This window comes from Juglans regia, chromosome 13, assembly GCF_001411555.2.
Source record: "Juglans regia cultivar Chandler chromosome 13, Walnut 2.0, whole genome shotgun sequence".
NCBI lineage: Eukaryota > Viridiplantae > Streptophyta > Magnoliopsida > Fagales > Juglandaceae > Juglans > Juglans regia.
The window spans coordinates 6,695,937-6,713,971 of record NC_049913.1 but is presented as its reverse complement, the minus strand read 5'-3'; the positions used below and the strand labels follow the sequence as shown (position 1 = coordinate 6,713,971).

General features: G+C 34.8%; 2 protein-coding genes and 1 pseudogene across 9 annotated transcripts; 2 read left to right on the top strand and 1 right to left on the bottom strand.

Annotated features, from left to right (window-relative positions):
* Positions 1–1,734: 1,734 nt before the first annotated feature.
* Positions 1,735–2,956, top strand: LOC108993407 (annotated as a pseudogene).
* A 3,049-nt stretch (positions 2,957–6,005) lies between these two features.
* LOC108993408 lies at positions 6,006–10,224 on the bottom strand. 2 transcript variants are annotated; one of them, XM_018968317.2, is made up of 3 exons: positions 10,090–10,224; positions 6,561–6,776; positions 6,006–6,471 (listed from the first exon to the last, which is right to left on the bottom strand). In XM_018968317.2, exons 2-3 carry the CDS (start codon positions 6,747–6,749, stop codon positions 6,379–6,381), a joined length of 282 nt encoding a protein of 93 aa, XP_018823862.1. In that variant the 5' UTR covers positions 6,750–6,776; positions 10,090–10,224; the 3' UTR covers positions 6,006–6,378. The 2 variants fall into 2 exon arrangements, with proteins under 2 accessions (XP_018823862.1, XP_018823863.1); XM_018968318.2 differs by having other exon boundaries at positions 6,561–6,759.
* A 1,712-nt stretch (positions 10,225–11,936) lies between these two features.
* Positions 11,937–17,879, top strand: LOC108993421. Of its 7 annotated transcripts, none has more exons than XM_035684867.1 (8): positions 11,937–12,013; positions 12,272–12,367; positions 13,568–13,755; positions 14,581–14,661; positions 14,911–15,110; positions 15,601–16,016; positions 16,530–16,714; positions 17,277–17,879. In XM_035684867.1, the coding sequence occupies exons 2-8, from the start codon at positions 12,360–12,362 to the stop codon at positions 17,648–17,650; spliced, it is 1,452 nt and encodes a 483-aa protein (XP_035540760.1). In that variant the 5' UTR covers positions 11,937–12,013; positions 12,272–12,359; the 3' UTR covers positions 17,651–17,879. The 7 variants fall into 7 exon arrangements, with proteins under 7 accessions (XP_035540760.1, XP_035540759.1, XP_035540754.1 ...); XM_035684866.1 differs by lacking the exon at positions 11,937–12,013 and adding an exon at positions 17,023–17,087 and having other exon boundaries at positions 12,020–12,367; positions 13,675–13,755; positions 17,277–17,359; XM_035684861.1 differs by lacking the exon at positions 11,937–12,013 and having other exon boundaries at positions 12,020–12,367; positions 13,675–13,755.
* Positions 17,880–18,035: the final 156 nt, after the last annotated feature.

Sequence of the window (18,035 nt, the reverse complement as noted above, 5' to 3'; positions counted from 1 at the left end):
ACGAACTTTAGCAACTTAAAATAAATTATCCTCAACTTTTATGTCCATTCTGTGAGATACGAATGGTTAAATTCCATGTCAAGTAATATATAGTCACGAGAATAAGTGATTGATATAAATGGATCGTGTTAAATCATCATTTTTCTTTAAAAAAAAGAAAAAAAAATTACACAAGTTTGTACGTAATGATGTTTTAAGGTCTGCACATACATTCTTCAAGTATAGATTACAAATAGAATTTATCTTTACTTTATATTCTAATACATACGGCCAAAGCAATAAGCGTAAGTCTTGTACGTACCATAATAGTAACGTTCGAAGATGTTATATCAAGTTTAAGTCTCCAACCCTACTCCCGGTTCACCACACGTGTATAAAATCATCTGTAAAGTCTATAACCCAGTTTTCCATAAAAATAATGAACATTGACAACTTTGGTAAGATTCTCATTTTAAGTAAAAATAATGCATATATATAAATCGTGAAAAACAGGTTTTTTGAAACATTTGATACTGTTGCTTTTGCTTGCGACTTAGGTAACCGATCAATTTCAACTACGACTCTATAATTACTTTGTTCCGGTTATAGTTTAAGACCAAGTCAATCAACTCTAAAATCTCGTTTTCCACCAATTTAGACATTGTTCGGATATAGTTAACCTGATATGAGTTCATATTAAAATTAAAAATTAAATAAAATATTATTAAAATATTATTTTTATTTTAAAATTTAAAATATTTAAAATATTTATTATATTTTATTTAAAAATTTATAAAATTTATAATAATGAGATAAGATAAAATATTTTTCCTATTCAAACATTACCTTAATCAACAGTAAAAGAGGTAAGGTGGCCCCCTAAACTGTGATGGTATTAAACTGGAGAACTTCCATTGCCCGTCAGGAAAGGAACCTCCAAGTAAGTACGTTTGTTGAGAGTAGAAACTAGAAAGTCTTCTCATTCTTGAACAGAGGACGAACGAACATGATTTTTTTTCGGACTCAAAAACCAAACACCAATCATAGATGATAGACCCAAGTGTGCCTGCAATTAGACATCTCTCACATTCAGGAAAGTTCTCGACTGCTAAAAGAGCGCGTAATGTATGTTGACCTCTTCTCAGATTTTATTTTATTTTTAATAAAGAGTAAGGAAGGAAAGAAAAAACATGGTATAATAATTGTGCGGATTCATCTGGCAGGCTAGAGTGCTGCTTGGACAGGGTACACCCTAAAGATCACCTGCTACGTAGAGAACTTTTTAAGCTTTTATTGCAGTAGATGATCTCCTTCGAAGAAGAAGAAGAGAATTTGCCATCCCTAGTTCAAAACACGAAAGGACCTTTTGGGGTCTATGGGTTCTACCATTTTTTTTAGGAACTTCTAATGTCTTTTAATTAATGTAATATAATCCAGATACTTATTAACTTAATAAGGAATTCTCCTTATAAACTATGTTTTACTAACTTCTTGGAGGTACTGAGTCTCCCACGTTGTTGTTCTTCTTCTCTTTCGCGTATCATCTTGTGGTTCCTAAGAAGACAAATCATAAAAATTCGACAAGAATTTTGGAAGATTTTAGGCCAACTGGCGCTACCCCACCTCACCCCCTCCACTCCTGCTTATAAAAGAGAGGACGTTGCACTCTCTTTGCACATATGATCACCTCTTGACAAGATCAGTCTTCTCTCTTGACTCTCGTCAAACATCCCTCGCTATTTTTTGCCTTTCAGCCCTTTCTATTCACTTCCTTACTTTAACACCTTAGCCCAGAGTTTCCGCAATCAATATAGTGTTCCTTCTCTTCCATTGCAAACGTACGGCCTCACCCTAGTTAGCTAAACAAATGGCATCCAGATCAATGTCCTCCAAAAGCTCCGACTCTTGGACAGCCAAGGAAAACAAGGCCTTTGAGCGGGCTCTGGCTGTGTATGATAAGGACACTCCCGACCGTTGGTACAATGTCGCTAAGGCTGTTGGTGGGAAAACTGAGGAAGAGGTGAAAAGGCGCTATGAAGAACTTGTGGAGGATGTCAAACGTATTGAGGCTGGCGGAGTGCCCTACCCCAAGTACAAGACATGAACTGGAGGGAGTGGCCAGGGAAACATGACCGACGAGGAAAAGAGGTAGTAAAGTTAAAGCTTTTCACCTGAGCAAAGTGCCCTTATATATATAATAGGCATGCATATATTTATATGTATATTGTGCTACCTTATTCTATATTTGCTGGTTGTACACACACAACGTACGTAAACTCTATCTAAAATCTTATAACTACTGTCACACCAGCAAGATCTCCTTCCTTTGAGCCAAAAATAATAATAAGAGTCGCCCTTAACAAAAGTCATGCCTCTAACTTCAGTTTGGATTCTCTTTAGACTTCATTAAAGAAAAGCTAAAGTATTGTTTCGTCGGCATATTAAAAGCACTTCATTTGCTTTTGAAATCCAATTTTTTTAGATTTTGAAACCCCTCCTCCCCCCCCCCCCCCCAAAAAAAAAAAAACAAAAAAAAAAAAGTATTTCCAAAACCTGAACGAATTAAGCAGATCAGTCTCAATTGACAATATCATGAAATCATATAACATATCGCTGGGTAAACAACGTGACACGTAAACTATTCAAACAAATGTAAATGGTTTTCCTTCTTACTAAGCCAGATTCTGTTGGTTTTTCTTCTTATATGCAGGATGAGGAACCTGATCAGGCTCTAGTCCCTACTGAAGTGTAATGGCGGCCATGTTTAACTACAATAAAGATTAATCGCTCTGCTCCTCCTAATATTCGTCCTTGTATTAGTAGTAATATAACTAGAGTAAGAATCACAAACTTGTGGTTCCATCTTCAATTTCATGTCCGTTTTAAGTTCAGTCTATCGCCTATTTCCTTACTATTCCACCATAAGCATATCAATGCAATGAAATAAATATATCAGTAGTATGTTTTATGTTTATAAGGGGTGCATTTCTTCTCCTTCTTCTTTTTCTTCTTGAGCAGTTCAATAAAGCAGAAAATATGATCCAAATATGGCAGTAATTAAACAACGAAAAGAACAAACGAGAAGAGTCTAAAGCAATATTGCATGACATAGTTTGGGATCTGAGAAATTCTGACCTCGGCCTTCGGAAATCATTAATCGAATCTCTAATTCTTCCGGATTGAAACGATAAAAAAAGGAGCCGATTCAGAGATAATCAGATCGAAGGAACGAGAGACGCAGCCACAGAACCGGAAAATGAAGAGGCGAGAAATATTACTGCTTTGAAAAGTCTTTTATACTCGTTAGCAGCATCGCGCTTCAGTGACTGGAGAACGTTTCCCGCTATAAAATTTTGCCACAGGCCGGCATTAGAAAAACACCAACTCCTACCGCATAATAATTTGTTAAAACAATTTGGGTTTGGGAAAAGCCCATTCCAGATAAGAGACCCTTCTAATCCTAATTAAGATGGGCCCATGTATCTAAACCCATTTTTCTTTACGCATCAAGTTGAAGTTTCATTAAAAATTATTTATTTTTCGACTTTAAGAGATACATTTTGTTCTTAGGCTTTCTTTTATCTTTATGAGAAATGATTGTAGACGGGATAAATGCATGAGATCTTCATAAAAAAAAAAAAAAGGTTAAATTTGGTGTATTGATTGCTTATGAGAGTTATGCATATTTATTTCGTGTTTATATAATTTTTCTTTCTAATACACAATATTCAGCATTTATAAAAGACCGATGAATGAAAACTCGATAAATAGAATCTCAAACTTAATTAATTATTTTGGGATATAAGCTAATATGTATCATAAAAAAATTTAAGTCTTACTTCGAATCATTATAAATATAGAAAACATGTATCATTATTTCCATGATAGCTCATTTACTAAACTCTCATTTATCACTAGCACATAGATCATGAAGAGTATTAATTCAGAATATGATTGCTCCTCCGATGCACCAAAGTTCTTCCTTTACATTTTAGCATAAAATTTGAATCGCCATCTACTATAAGAAAAGTGGTACATAGAAAAGTCAATAATAATATTCCATGTACATGACGAGTAGTCTGTCTAGTTAAGCCCCTTGCAAATAATAGACACCAAACTAACAATGAGGTTGATGATAAAGAATATGACAAAACAAGCGCAACAACGTCCAATTGTCACGACATTTCTTGCTTTCAATGGCTAGTGCTAGACTGCTAGCCGGCGTTAAACAAAAAGTTGTTTGTCTTCCATGTGCTCTTGTAGAGGCAATCATTTAAACCAAGAAAGAAAAAAGCTTGGCAAAGTCTCAAAAGCTACGGATCCCATGATTCCCATTCCTTGGGCGGAAAGTTATGTGGCTTAGGTTGAGGGCAAAAGAGAGAGGGTACTTGCCCACTTGATATGAGTTTACACAAACTAATATCTTAGAGTCTATTTGAATGTTGAACTGAGTTGAATTGAATTAAGTTGAAATAATAAAATATTATTACAATATTATTTATTAGTATTATTATTATTATTATTTTGAGATTTGAAAAAGTTGAATTGTTTATTATATTTTATGTTGAAATTTAAAAAAATTATAATGATGAATTCAGATGAATTTACTTTCCAAACGAAGCCTTAGGTTACCACACTCAAGTTTTAACGGTATAGTAGTACATCATGAACATGAGTTTGGGAAGATACAGGAGATGCATGTGTCTTGAGCACTCTAACCCATCTTCAAAATCCCCATTTTTTTTTCAAGATACCCAATTCGCAATCAACATGCAGGTTGGCCAGTTAATAGACACCAAATATCTCAGCCTAACATCAACCCAGAGAGAGGGAGAGAACGTCGAATCAAGAACGATGAGTGTCAGCAAATGATTCCAATTAAGAGGTTTTTGAGTTTTTGTTTCTTCTTTTCAGCTCCATTAAGCGCATAGCTAGCATTCTTTCCAAGTCAGAATCAAAATAAAAGCACTTTGAAAAATGCTAAACGTCCCGCTCCCGCTAGGAGCTAGAGCTTGCATTAGTGTGTATTTTTTTATGTAATTTTTTTTTAATTTTTTTTATATAGATTTTTTTAATATTTTTAAAAAATAAAAAAATTCATAATATCATTAAAAAATACTTTCTTAATTACAAAGTAAAATAAAAAAAAATTATTTTACTTTGTGATTAAGAAAGTTTTTTTTAATAATTTTCTTTTACTTTATGATTAAGAAAGTATTTTTTTAATAATATTCTAATTTTTTTTATATTTAAAAGTATTAAAAAAATTTCTATAAAAAATAATTGAAAAAAAACACATACTAGAGCCACCGCTAGCAGTACTCAAAGCACTTTACTGTAGAGAAACTGTAACGCGATTTTTGTTACAAAATTAATTTCTAACTGCACATACAGTCTCATAAAGTCAGTTTTCACTTCAAAATAATTGAAATAAATATTTAGAACTCATTCAAATCGTGTTAACCACACTGCACCTGAATCGATTAGACCTCAAGCCCATCCAATTACGTCTATTTAGCCCAAGGCTCTCAACAGAGATGGGCTTGCTATCTCCAAATTCGCGAGAACCAACAGATAATTCCCAACCCCAATAAATATTGGGGAAACTAAATAATTTACAAAAGTAATAAAAAAAAACACTAATATATTGGCATAAAATACTTAGTACCAAGATACAGATAGTCACTGGACAGGCTTGTGCTCTCCCTGAACATCTGGCCTTACAGTCTGAGTCTTTACCACAATACAAATGCTTTACTGATTACTATTCTCGTAGTGCTTAATTTATATTTGGGCTGTGCTGCGCATCAGCCGGATGCCGCAGCACACCCTTCATAAATTTTTTTTTTTTTTTTTTCACCCCAGCACGTTAGGTGTGCTGGGGCTTCTTCACACAGTAGTGTGTGAAGAAGATTTATTCTCTATATTTACCATGTTTTGACTTCCCTAACTTCTACCAGATGCAACAAACCCTCCTTGTTGGGTCATGCTCTATTGCATTCCCACAACATAGCACGCTGCAGCCAGGAGCTAAAGGAGCAACATATATATATAATGAAGGAATGACACATCAAGTTTATTTGATTTCCAAAAAAGTAGGCATTGCAAAAGCCAAGATGGATAAATCCGACCACAAACAAGTTATGCTTGCTCAGGACAAAAGTTTATTATGTGCTTTCCCGAGCAGGACCATACTAGCAAAACTAGAAAACATAGCCATATCAACAGATAAATCCCTTATTCTGAAAACCAATTTTAAGAGTTCTACGAACTTACTCATACCTTCCAAGCAGTACCGCTGGAGTTAAAATTCTACCAAGCAGTATATTTTATATTATTGAAATCGATCATTTTTCCAAATCTAGATATCAAGCTGCCTCGAAAAGGAGGGGACACATTCTACTTCGATACCGTTGTTTGGAGTGGCAGAGAGACTTCAATTCCATTAGTGTGAGTATTCCTTTCTGCAACAATCTTTGACATTCCAAACATCTGAAATCGAATTTGAACTGCACGCTTAGCTTGGAATAAACAAGTTTGAGGAAGGGGATAAGAGCACAGAATTGTAAGAGAGAACAAACCTTCTGTATGGTCTTCTTGAAGCAACTTTTGTGTTCATCCATAGATGCATGGATGAACTCATCAATATGGTCCTTAAAATCCTCCAAGAAAGTAGCTTCTTCATTCTTCTTCTTTCGACATGGAGTGATGGGTGGGGTTGTAGCAGCAGGTGGAGACTGTATTTCAGCTTGACTTTTCGCTGCTTCCATCCTCAATTACCTGATACAGAAGTTACCCTGTATATCAAGTATTAACACAAAGCCAATCGAATTAATTGAAAGAGTTCAACAAGTTCAAATAATCAGCATCTGATCAACTGTCAGTCCACATTGCACAGGAAACAAAATCAGATAATTTTGATCGGAGTTTTAAAAAAAAACCATGTAGCTTCTTGAAAATCAACTGGTAACATGACACTAAAATGCGACATATGGAAATTACAAAAATAGGTGTTTACTGCAACTCGTATTGTTAAATAGCAGTATATTGATCATTTTCACAATGTGCGAATCAGCAAGATAAGAAAAAAGTTATAGTGCATAGGTTTAAGAAACATCTTCATAATCAATTCTGGTGTTTAATTTTCATAAAACATAAGAGAATGCAAAATAAGTTTTTATTTAAAGAAATTTACATATATTCTTTAAAACCAATTTCACTTCACAAACCTGATAACCAGGTTTAACAAACCTGATTCTCATTAACACTGTTGACATTAACACATACACAACTAATGACACCCTGCCCACCATAATAGTTTCCACCACACTCTATCAAGACGTTACCAAACACCATTGCCACCATGGGACATCCACTGAAGCAATAAATCCACCCCCAACAAATACCCTTGATTGAGTACAGGAGGGTAGTATGTGAGATTCTACTTGCCTAGGAGAGAGAACTTATTGCAGTTTATAATTGTTTCAAGGGACTTGTAGTGTATCATTGACTATCCTTTTTTACTAAAAACTATAATAACATCACAACAAATACAACCATCACCACCCCCAATCACCATCTCATATCAATAGGAAACTTAGGAAAGCAAAGCCAAACAGCAATATCATTGTTGTTCTTGAGATGGCCCCTTTAAATGAAAGGGGTACCGTACAGCCTAAAACTATCAAGTTTCATCACTTCACCATTAAACAGTCTGTAGGAAAGCAAAAATATTTCAACCTCTACATGCGTTAGTATATAGTTCTTTGAATGTATCTGAAGATCCTAGAATCACCAGTTGTCGCTATAACTGCTAAAAGCAGCGCAAGGCCAATCGCAAGGAGAAAGAATAAGAGTGAGAGAATAAAAGCGCAAAGCCAATTACACCAAGTTCCTTCAAAAGTTCAATACCTAAAAAAACTGAGAAATTCATCCAGCAAATTCAGTGTGTAAATTACAAATGGTAGAAGAATCAACAGATTCAGCTTTTTAACAAACAACTTTGAAAAAAATTGCCATAATAATCAAGCCTCTAAACTCGAATAAAAGATTACAGAACTAAGTCTCCTCAACTGTTGCCCTGCAAATCCAGTCACAAAAAGAAACTCCATGCCCTGGTCATAAAAATAATCATAAAAATTATCCAAAAATCTAGAAGAATATCTGTTATGATCCCAAGGTTAGAGGTTTAACCAAATTAGTATTCATCAATCTAAGGGCTTTTGGATCAATGGTTGGGTCTTTAACAATTGATATCAGAGCAGAAACCACGTTACAAGTTCAAGTCATGGAGGGGGCAACCTATAAGCAAGATTAAAATGTCTTGGTACTATGTATGGACATAGTGTTAAGGTATTGAATACTGATAGATGAGTAGTGAACCCCCAAAAGTAGGGTTGAGCACCAACCAAGTCTGAGTCGGTATGGCCATCCTCCGACTCCGACTTTGTCAGAGGTCGAATCTGACCTCCGACTCCGACTCCAACATGTTCATCCTCGACTCCGACTTGTCAGAGCAGAGTCGGATTTGGGCTTTTTTTTTTTTTCCAAAAATCACAATCTAAAGTAAATAATTTACTTTTTACTAAAAACATAACAAAAAATAAAACTAAATAAAAACAAGTAACATACTAAGTTACTAACATGCTTCCAAAAATTAAAAAAATAAATAAAAATGACTAATCACTGCAATAAACATCCACTCCCATCAATGCATCATCCATCATCCACATCCAACTAATCACTTCAAGTCTACAATAAACATCCACACCCATCATCCATCAACCACATCCAAAATCATCCACACCCATCATCCACATCAATCATAATAATATGTTCTTCCAACGATTACAACAAAAAATTTTTAAGTTCTCATTTTGAAAAAGAAAAAGAAGAGAAACCCAACATTTTCTAAGTGCCAACCAAATTAAATGTTCCCAACAACAAACATATTACAACAAATTAAATGTTCCAAGTGCCACACTGCTATTCCAACTTCTAAGTTGTGCTTAAAAAAATATGAAAAGATTTTAGTTAGAAAATATTTTGCTATGCCAACCAAAAAATGATAATGACAACAGAGCTAACTATGAATTTTGCTATGCAGTAAATATCCATTATCCTCCATGAGTTTCACAGAGAATAACATTAATACCATGAAATTTAGGAGCCCGAACTCCAAGAACTATATAACAGTTCAAATAGACTAACAAACTCCAACCACTAACAGTTCAATGATCTTACAAATTCCAAAAATCCAATGCAAGCATTGTTGATGGTCCTCTCAATTCAACCAAGGAACGTGATATAAGTTATCCAATCTTTCTTTTCATGATTTTCAAGATTGTCAGACACAAAACAGACATCAGGAGGACTTTCAGGGAATAACATGACAACTTATGTCGTATATGCACAAAATTAGTTTATCAAAAAGAGGTGATTTCGTCAAGTCTGAATTCCTAAAGGTGATAAAGCTTCAACTTTGTACTTATAAAAATGTTCAACTTTGTGGAACACATATTAACTGCCCAACCACACCATCAATTACAGAAAGAAAATAAAACAGCCCACATGTTCACTAAAACAGTCCCAACTTTAGCATCATATTAATATATAAACAGCCCCAAACCACAACACACAAACAAAAACAGCTCCAAAAACAAGTATAATCACAGTTTATTCATTCAAAACATCCCCAATATTAACTCAAATTAAAACAGCCCCAGTATAATCACAGTTTTATCCAATCATTCCTTGCAACAACAAAAAACAGCCCCAAACTCATTCTATTTTAGTTACACAGATTTTACACAAACTCATCAACTGCAACATCCATCCAAACAAGTATAATCACAGTTTATTCCTTCAAAACATCCCAACAAAAACAGCCCCAATATTAACTCAAACTCATCAACTGCAAGTCTGCAACATCCATCCTATTTTAGTTACACATATTTTATACAAACTCATCATCACAAAATTACACTGATTTCACACAAACTCATCATCACAACATTACAGATTTTACACAACCATGTCATCACAACATTACATAGATTCACATTTTACACAAAGAGAGAGAAGACGAAGGGAGAAGAGAGTGAGGCTTACCGTGTCGACCGCTGCCTGCGGGGGTGGTTACTGGGTCAGGGTGAGGTCGCGCGGCGAGTCGGCGAGAGAGAGACGAGAGTCGGGGGGGGACTGGATCAAGGTCGGGGGGACTGGGTCAGGGTGAGATCCGGGGGGGGGGGGTCGCAGGGGGAGGAGAGAGAGTGAGAGAGAGAGAAAGAGAGAGAGAGAGAGAGAGAGGGGTCCTGTGGAGACTAGGGTTTTTTGAAGCCTGAAGCCGAAGGAAAATGGAAATTGTGAGGGGGAGAGAGAGACGCGAGAGTGACTGGGTGAGGGCCTGAGGCCGCGGGCCTGGGGGTGGGGGTGGAGGTTCAAAAACGGCGCCGTCCTAAGTTTTTATATTTATAGTTTTTATAATTATTAGTATTAATTATATGTTATCACTTATCATATATTCATAAAAAACTTTTAACATTTTATTCTGTTTATCATTTTATTTATATTTATAGTTTTTATAATTTTTTTTCCATTGCTCAATTTAATTATTAGTATTAATTAATAAAAATTATTATTTAAATTGACTTGTATTATATTAACTAAAATTTAAATATAATTATTATACTAATATTATTATACATTGGTATTAAATGTAGACTGTAAGTCTATATGTTATTATTGTTAGTATTTATACTTGTACTATAGAATTGATTATGGACAATGTTAGTATTTATACTTGTACTGTAGGATTGATTATTAACAATTACATATTATTATACTATATCATTACATGTTATTAACAATTATATATTATAGTCTATAGATTTGTATTATAGTGATTAATTACATGTTATAGTTTATAGGACCCGTACTGTGATTTTTATAAATAGTGCTTAATCATGTGAGATTAATTCATTATACTTATACTATAATTAGTGTCTAACTTATTCCTATTAATAGCTAAAGTATAATTAGTATTATATATTAGAATAATAGTATTACATGTTTATATATTAGAACATTGGTTATTATACATTACTATTATATTTTTTATTTCACATCTACTATTATATGTTTTTATACTTTAATTATTATATATTATTATTACATGTTATTATACATCAGTATTATATGTTATTATATTTATATATTAGTAATTTATTGTTAATAATATTATAATAATATGATATTTATATATACTAAACTATTACTAATCAATTTAGTTTATATATATTATAGTATAAATATATTATTTAATAATAATAAGCTCATGCCAATATACTAAAATATAATTATATAAAAAAACACATATATATTTATAAAATATATATAATATTGATGTTGGAGTCGGATGGCAAAATCAAAGTTGAAATCAGAGTCAAATTTTTAAATTTTTGTTTAACCCTAGGTAAATCTATATAAAATGGCAGTCGAGTTTTGCTTATAGATGCAAATGTGATAAACGGCTAAAGAGAGTTGTGCCCGTTTGGATAATATGAGGAAATGAGATAATTTTTTATAAAAATTTAATAAAGAATTATTAATTATTTTTAATATTAATATTATTTTAATATTTAAAAATTTTAAATTATTTATTACATTTTAAGTAAAATTTTAAATGGTAAAGATGAAGATCAAACCGTTTTCTTTCTCCAAACGGGACCGTGATGAAGATCTCAGTCCTCACTCTCGGTCATTCAGCCAGTTGCCACCTCCGGTTCCAGCTCCGCAAGTGAAAAAACTCTATCCATCTCTCGCTCCTTCTCGCTCTGCTCATAAACTCCACTGGTCTTCCGTACCATCACCACGGGCAGCCGCTTTTGCTACCGCCAACCTTCTTCCGGCAGCGGAGTATTGGTGTTTCGAGGAGGAGTTGAAGGACGGAGGGCAATCGTGCTTCGGTTACGAAATCCACCTCTTACAGTCTCCCGAACGCAGAATCCGGTCAATCACACTCTCTCCGCAACAAATCCCTTGGCCTGGATTTATCCTTCACCGGCATTGGGTCGCTACCGTCCACTGCATTCAATCCGTCCTCTTTTCCGTCCGACTCGTCTATGCTCGCGTCAGCTGGAAATAAAGTTTAAAGTTTTAGTTTTTTCCTAGTTCCTTGATTTGAATACTTGGATTGTAGCTATATTTACTTATATGGGAATTTATGAAGATTTGTTTGTGAAAAAGGGGTCCCGAACGCAGAATCCGGTCAATCACACTCTCTCCGCAACAAATCCCTTGGCCTGGATTTATCCTTCACCGGCATTGGGTCGCTACCGTCCACTGCATTCAATCCGTCCTCTTTTCCGTCCGACTCGTCTATGCTCGCGTCAGCTGGAAATAAAGTTTAAAGTTTTAGTTTTTTCCTAGTTCCTTGATTTGAATACTTGGATTGTAGCTATATTTACTTATATGGGAATTTATGAAGATTTGTTTGTGAAAAAGGGGTCGAAGAATTGCTGAAAGATTCAGATTAATGTCCAGGAATTGTTACCACTCTCTGGATTAACATTAGGTTTGAGCGTCTAGGTTCGAATAATGTTTCTAGATAAATTTACTTTAAAAAAATTAAGAAAATGAAGAGAACCTGCGAGCGAAAAGTGGCACATCTGTTCAGATTTTTTTTTTTTTTTTCTCATAATTCATATTTTAAAATATGAAGGTAAAATGTTATATATTTTTAAGTGGTGCGGAAGCGGAGGTTATGTTTAGAATTTTTATTTTTTCTATACTTGTAACGAGTTTCGCATATCCGTGCACTTCTTCACAGTCTTCTTATTTACACCATCGCCCCTCATTTTTTCCTTTTCCCCCTTTGAACTTTGGAGTCCTAAAATATGCATCGTAGAAGTTGCAACCCCTTTTGTGTGGTTCTAATACATTGCCAGTCACATGATGCATTAGATTTCCAATGAGTATGGTTTACAAGAATCATAGGGTCCCACCATTAATGTAATATATCTTAAATCTGCTATCTCTCTTTATTTTTGGGGTGTAGCAACGTGCAATTTTAGAGAGTAATAATTATGGATGAAGAGGCTCAACTGTTGGTATCCTCTCGATTGAACACTTGAACCATAGAGGAGATCGGACTAATCAAAACCTGTATTCCAAAGGTGAGGAAGCAAATACTACAATTCCACATTTCTCTCGGAAAGTGAAAATTGGATTTTTTTTTTTTCTCGAGGAATTATTTTTTTGGTATGATGAGTTAAAACTTTGTCATAGCACAAGAGTCGAATGAATATGTGTAGGTTCTCTGTGGCAATGCAAAGTTAATTTGTTACTGCTGCGTGGGTTTTGGGTGTAGCCTAGTACTTGTGTCATTACATAGAGGTGGGCATGTGTGTGCGTGCGTGTGTGTAGATTCTTCATGGCAATGCAAAGTTAATTTGTTACTGTTGTGTTTGGGTGTAGCCTAGGTCATTACATAGAGGTAGACATATATATATATATATATATATATATATATACACACGCACATGGTTGTGTACAACAAATTTGTGTAGTTATGCTGTGGTGGTGGCAGCGGTGCAGATTCTGAAGAGGGTTTCTCCCATCCAGGGAGGTCATCTGAAGATTATCCCATGAAGATTGTTTGGAAGAAAGGGTTTATTCGATTTGTTCTTGTGGCAGGCATCTTGTGGATGTTACTAACTCTCATTGCATTGTTGTTCCATGTATGGTCTTGCCAATCTTCAGTTTCTTTCTTTTCAGGTATTTCTGGTAGATTAAATCTTCATTGTATTATGTATTTTTTTTTTTCCTCTTAAGTGATTGTTTTGTATCTAACACTCCTGATTCATGGAGAATTGGAAGAAGACAATGTTATTGTAGATTTGAAGATGACTTTTGTAGTGGTTTGCATTTCAAAAGCTGAATGAATAGCTCAGCTCCACATAACTTAATACAAATGCCTCCAGTCTGGAGGTCTTGTTTGTTGGGATCCCAGAAGCTTGAAAATCATAGGCTTGAAGAGTTTCTTTTCATCTCCCCACACATCTGAAGTTATACCAAGAATTGCTGAGACAATCATGCCTAGCTCTTGTATATGTCCTGTGTACTTGGCTATGCCTATCATCATTATCAATAAAGTTCTTGTTTTCCGATTGAAAAAAAAAAAAAAGTTATACCAAGAATTGCTGATCTCTCATGTTGATATATGGTTTGCCTGCGACTCTCCTTTTGCCCGTTTATGTTAGAACTATGTAGGTAGATTCACGTGACATTTTTGAAATTCTCCAGAATGACTAGGAAAAAAAATTGATTTTTCAAAGCAGTAGATATTTATGGATAAATAAAGTATTCATGTGACATAAATACTTAACAAAAAAAGATATTTCTGTATAAATAATGCATTTGAATCAGGAAGAAATAATATATTGTCTTTTTTTTTTTTGGGGGGGGGGTGGGGGGGTTATGCTGGTTATTGTCATGTATTCTTAGTGGGAAGGATCTGCATGGTTCAGGTTTTGTTGCCATAATTGCGGATATCATTTAAATGGTTTGTAATAATTTCATGGTATTCTGTTTGACGTGCAGCAATATGTAATAAAGATAGCAAAGTGTTCACAATTTTAAACAATACGGGCATTGTTTCAGAACCTCTGAATCTCCAACACCGTAAGATCATGGCATATATCTTATTTGATGTACTTACTTATCAAAAAAAAAAAAAAAATCTTGTTTGATGTGTTGGTCTTTGCTTAGTTATGATAATTGATAGTAATTTGTTCAAATTAATATCCTTTTCAGTTTTCACCTTCTAGATAGGTGTATCTCTTGGATGCTCCTTGTGTACTTGAGTTTTACCTTTTATGTCTATCGATAAAGATATATTACTTATCAAAAAAATTTGCTCAAATTAATTAGGCTGTCCAATTCCCCTTTCCAAGGACCCTGATAAAATAGTGATTCCAAAGGGAAGAACTCCAGACGACATTGTCAAAGATTTGTCATATGTAATGGAGGATGAGCTGTGGAATAATGGATCTCAGAGATCTCCACTATTTGGAGGACATCAAAACTGGTCGCAGAGAGAGGAGAGTTTTAAACTAAAATCAACCATGAAGGTAAGACTAAGTATCTTACTAAGTAGATATTACTTATCAAAAAACAAAAATCTGGCTATGGTCGATATTGGGTTAGTTTTAACTTATTTTTTCTAGTGTTACCTGCGTAGTTTTTTTATTGCTATTCCTTCTCCTTCGCCTCCTACCAACACTAATGATGATTGTTATCATGATAAAGTTAAGCATGAGCTTCAATTGCTTATTTGCATTTTTAGAATGAAATTAGTTGTATTCAATTATTATGGAATATAAAAGGACAGGGGACGGTTGCTTTTGTTATTTTCATGCAGTTATCTACTTTCATGATTTTTTGTCTTTAATTTCTGGTTCCTAGAATGTATTTAGGTGTTCTTTTGTATACTTTCTGTGTAAACAGGCTCCGCCTACTTCATTCGTATCAATAAAATTTTCATTCTACTTATAAAAAAAAAACTATTCTCTTTCCATGTATTGAAAATAGTTTGTTATATACTATTTACTGGTCCTTCAGGTGCACTGTGGATTTATTCACAATAATGGTGCTGAAATGGCTCCTTCAGACATTAAGTATGTCAAGAAGTGTAGGTTTGTGGTCACATCTGGCATTTTTGATGGATACGATATACCTCAACAGCCTTCAAATATAAGCCTTCGTTCTAAGAAGCTCTTCTGCTTTCTTATGGTTGTGGATGAGATCTCCCTAACATTCATAATGCAAAATGTTACTGTCAAAGAGGATGGTCATGGGGGGAAATGGGTGGGTATCTGGCGTCTTGTCTTACTGAAGTATTCACCTTATGATGAGCCCAGAAGGAATGGGAAAATCCCAAAAATTTTACTCCATAGATTGTTCCCTCAAGCTCAGTACAGCATTTGGATTGATGGTAAAATGGAACTGATCGTTGATCCATTGCTAATACTGGAAAGGTAACTTGAACGTGTGTTATGTCGTGTTTTTTTTTTAAAGGTTAACATGTATGCACATGTTTTGAAACTTGAGAAACTGTATTGCTCTGTTTTTTAACTTATGAACAAAACTCGTTTGAGAAAATGCATTTTATATGAACAAAACTCGTTGAGAAACTGCATTTTACTTTCTTAGTATTCATAGAGCTATGAACTAATCCTTCATTCAGCTGTTGAGAGTGTTGAGAGAGGTAAGAAAAAGAAAATGAAAGTTGTATATTTTGTTTACATTATTCTAGAAGCTAGCTACCTAGCTGGATGAAAGTCGGAATTGTGTTTCTTGTCTGTCAATGTGGTAGGCTCTCTAGTAGCTTAGAAGTGAAATAGGCTGATGCTAAGAAAGCCCATTGAAGATGAAATTTTACCAATAATCATCCTGTCATAGGAACTTTTGTTCATAACCTACATGTTTGCATTTCTCTTACTGCTACCAAGGAGAAATCACATTTTAAAGGAACTATTTTTGGTTTTCAGGTATTTATGGCGTGGGAAGTATACATTTGCCATTGCTCAGCACAAGCATCACCATAGTATATATGAGGAAGCTGACGCAAACAAGCGGAGAAAGCGATATGCCCGACCTCTTATTGATCTTCACATGAAAATTTACGGCTACGAAGGAATGGAGTCATGGAAGCCAGGGGGAAAAACAATTAGTGGTAAGATGGAAATACGATTTTGGTCCTAGACTCGGTGCTGTTGGTTCTTTTAAATAAAATTATGGCACTGACCCCTCGGTTCTGAGACAGAACCAAAGAATGTAAGCATGCGAGTATGGACGGTTTAAAAGTTGTTAATACAAGAGTCCTCATGCATACATCATAAGCTTTGATTAGTGAACAAAGGACAAACCGGGCCCAATTGGTTGGAAAATTCCACAAGAAGTTGTGTAAAATTCAAAGGCCTGTGGGCAAATATTTATTTTCCAGTAATATTCAATTTCTACAGTTCAGTTTATTCCTTGTAGAGAAGAGGAGCACAGCTTTTTGTGTTGGAATGCATCCCCGGATACGAAGGGGCTAGTTCAATGAGGTCAACCTCTCACCAAGTTAGTTTGGTCGTAAAAGTCAATATCCTTGAGTTCTGCTTGAGAAAGTAAATTAATAATAAATGAGATTGAATCATATATTAAAAAAACTGATCAACCTTTCACTCTACTTGGTCAATGGCTACATGTTAACACTTGTTATTTCATAATATTGACAAAGGTGTGAAATGCAGATGTGCCGGAGGCAGCCATTATCATACGGGAGCATACTGCAATGAGTAACTTGTTTAGCTGTTTGTGGTTCAATGAGGTCGACCTCTTCACACCAAGAGACCAACTGAGCTTTGGCTATGTTGTATATAGGTTAGGGGGCTTGTTCAAGTTCTATATGTTTCCAAATTGTGAGTACAACTCTCTGTTTGTGCTGCACCCACACACAAGGGAGCATTCTTCAGCTGTTGAATGGGTGAAGAATATCACCGAGCTTGATGGTAAAGGTAGCAGAATGAAAGAAAGGAGGGGAGGATTAGGCTTGTGGACTCCTTATCCTGGGAACCTCGATTCAGTTGTCCTGCCATCTGTAGCAAGAACATCAAAAGCAGGCTGAAGTTCAATTCAATCCAGTCGGCCCTTCTTAACAGCTTCTACCATGATTTCTCGATAATTTAGTTCATTATCTCTTCGCTGCTTTATTAAAAAAGAAGATTAATACTAGATACAAGTCCATACAAGCTTTTCAATGGGGCTTGTCTATTTAAGACTTGTATCTAGCATTACTTAAAAAGAATGTTAACACCCTAGAAAATATTTATGCCACCCGCGCCTGGGGGGTTGGGGGTTGGGGGTTGTAGTTTTGATTAATTTTGTAGGATGCTACTAGGAAGTCGACAGAAATGGCAACCACTTTAATACCAACACACCAATAGTACGAGTCCTAGAATTTATTTTTTATTTTTTATTTTTGATCTTTTGCATCAATACTGCTTAAATTA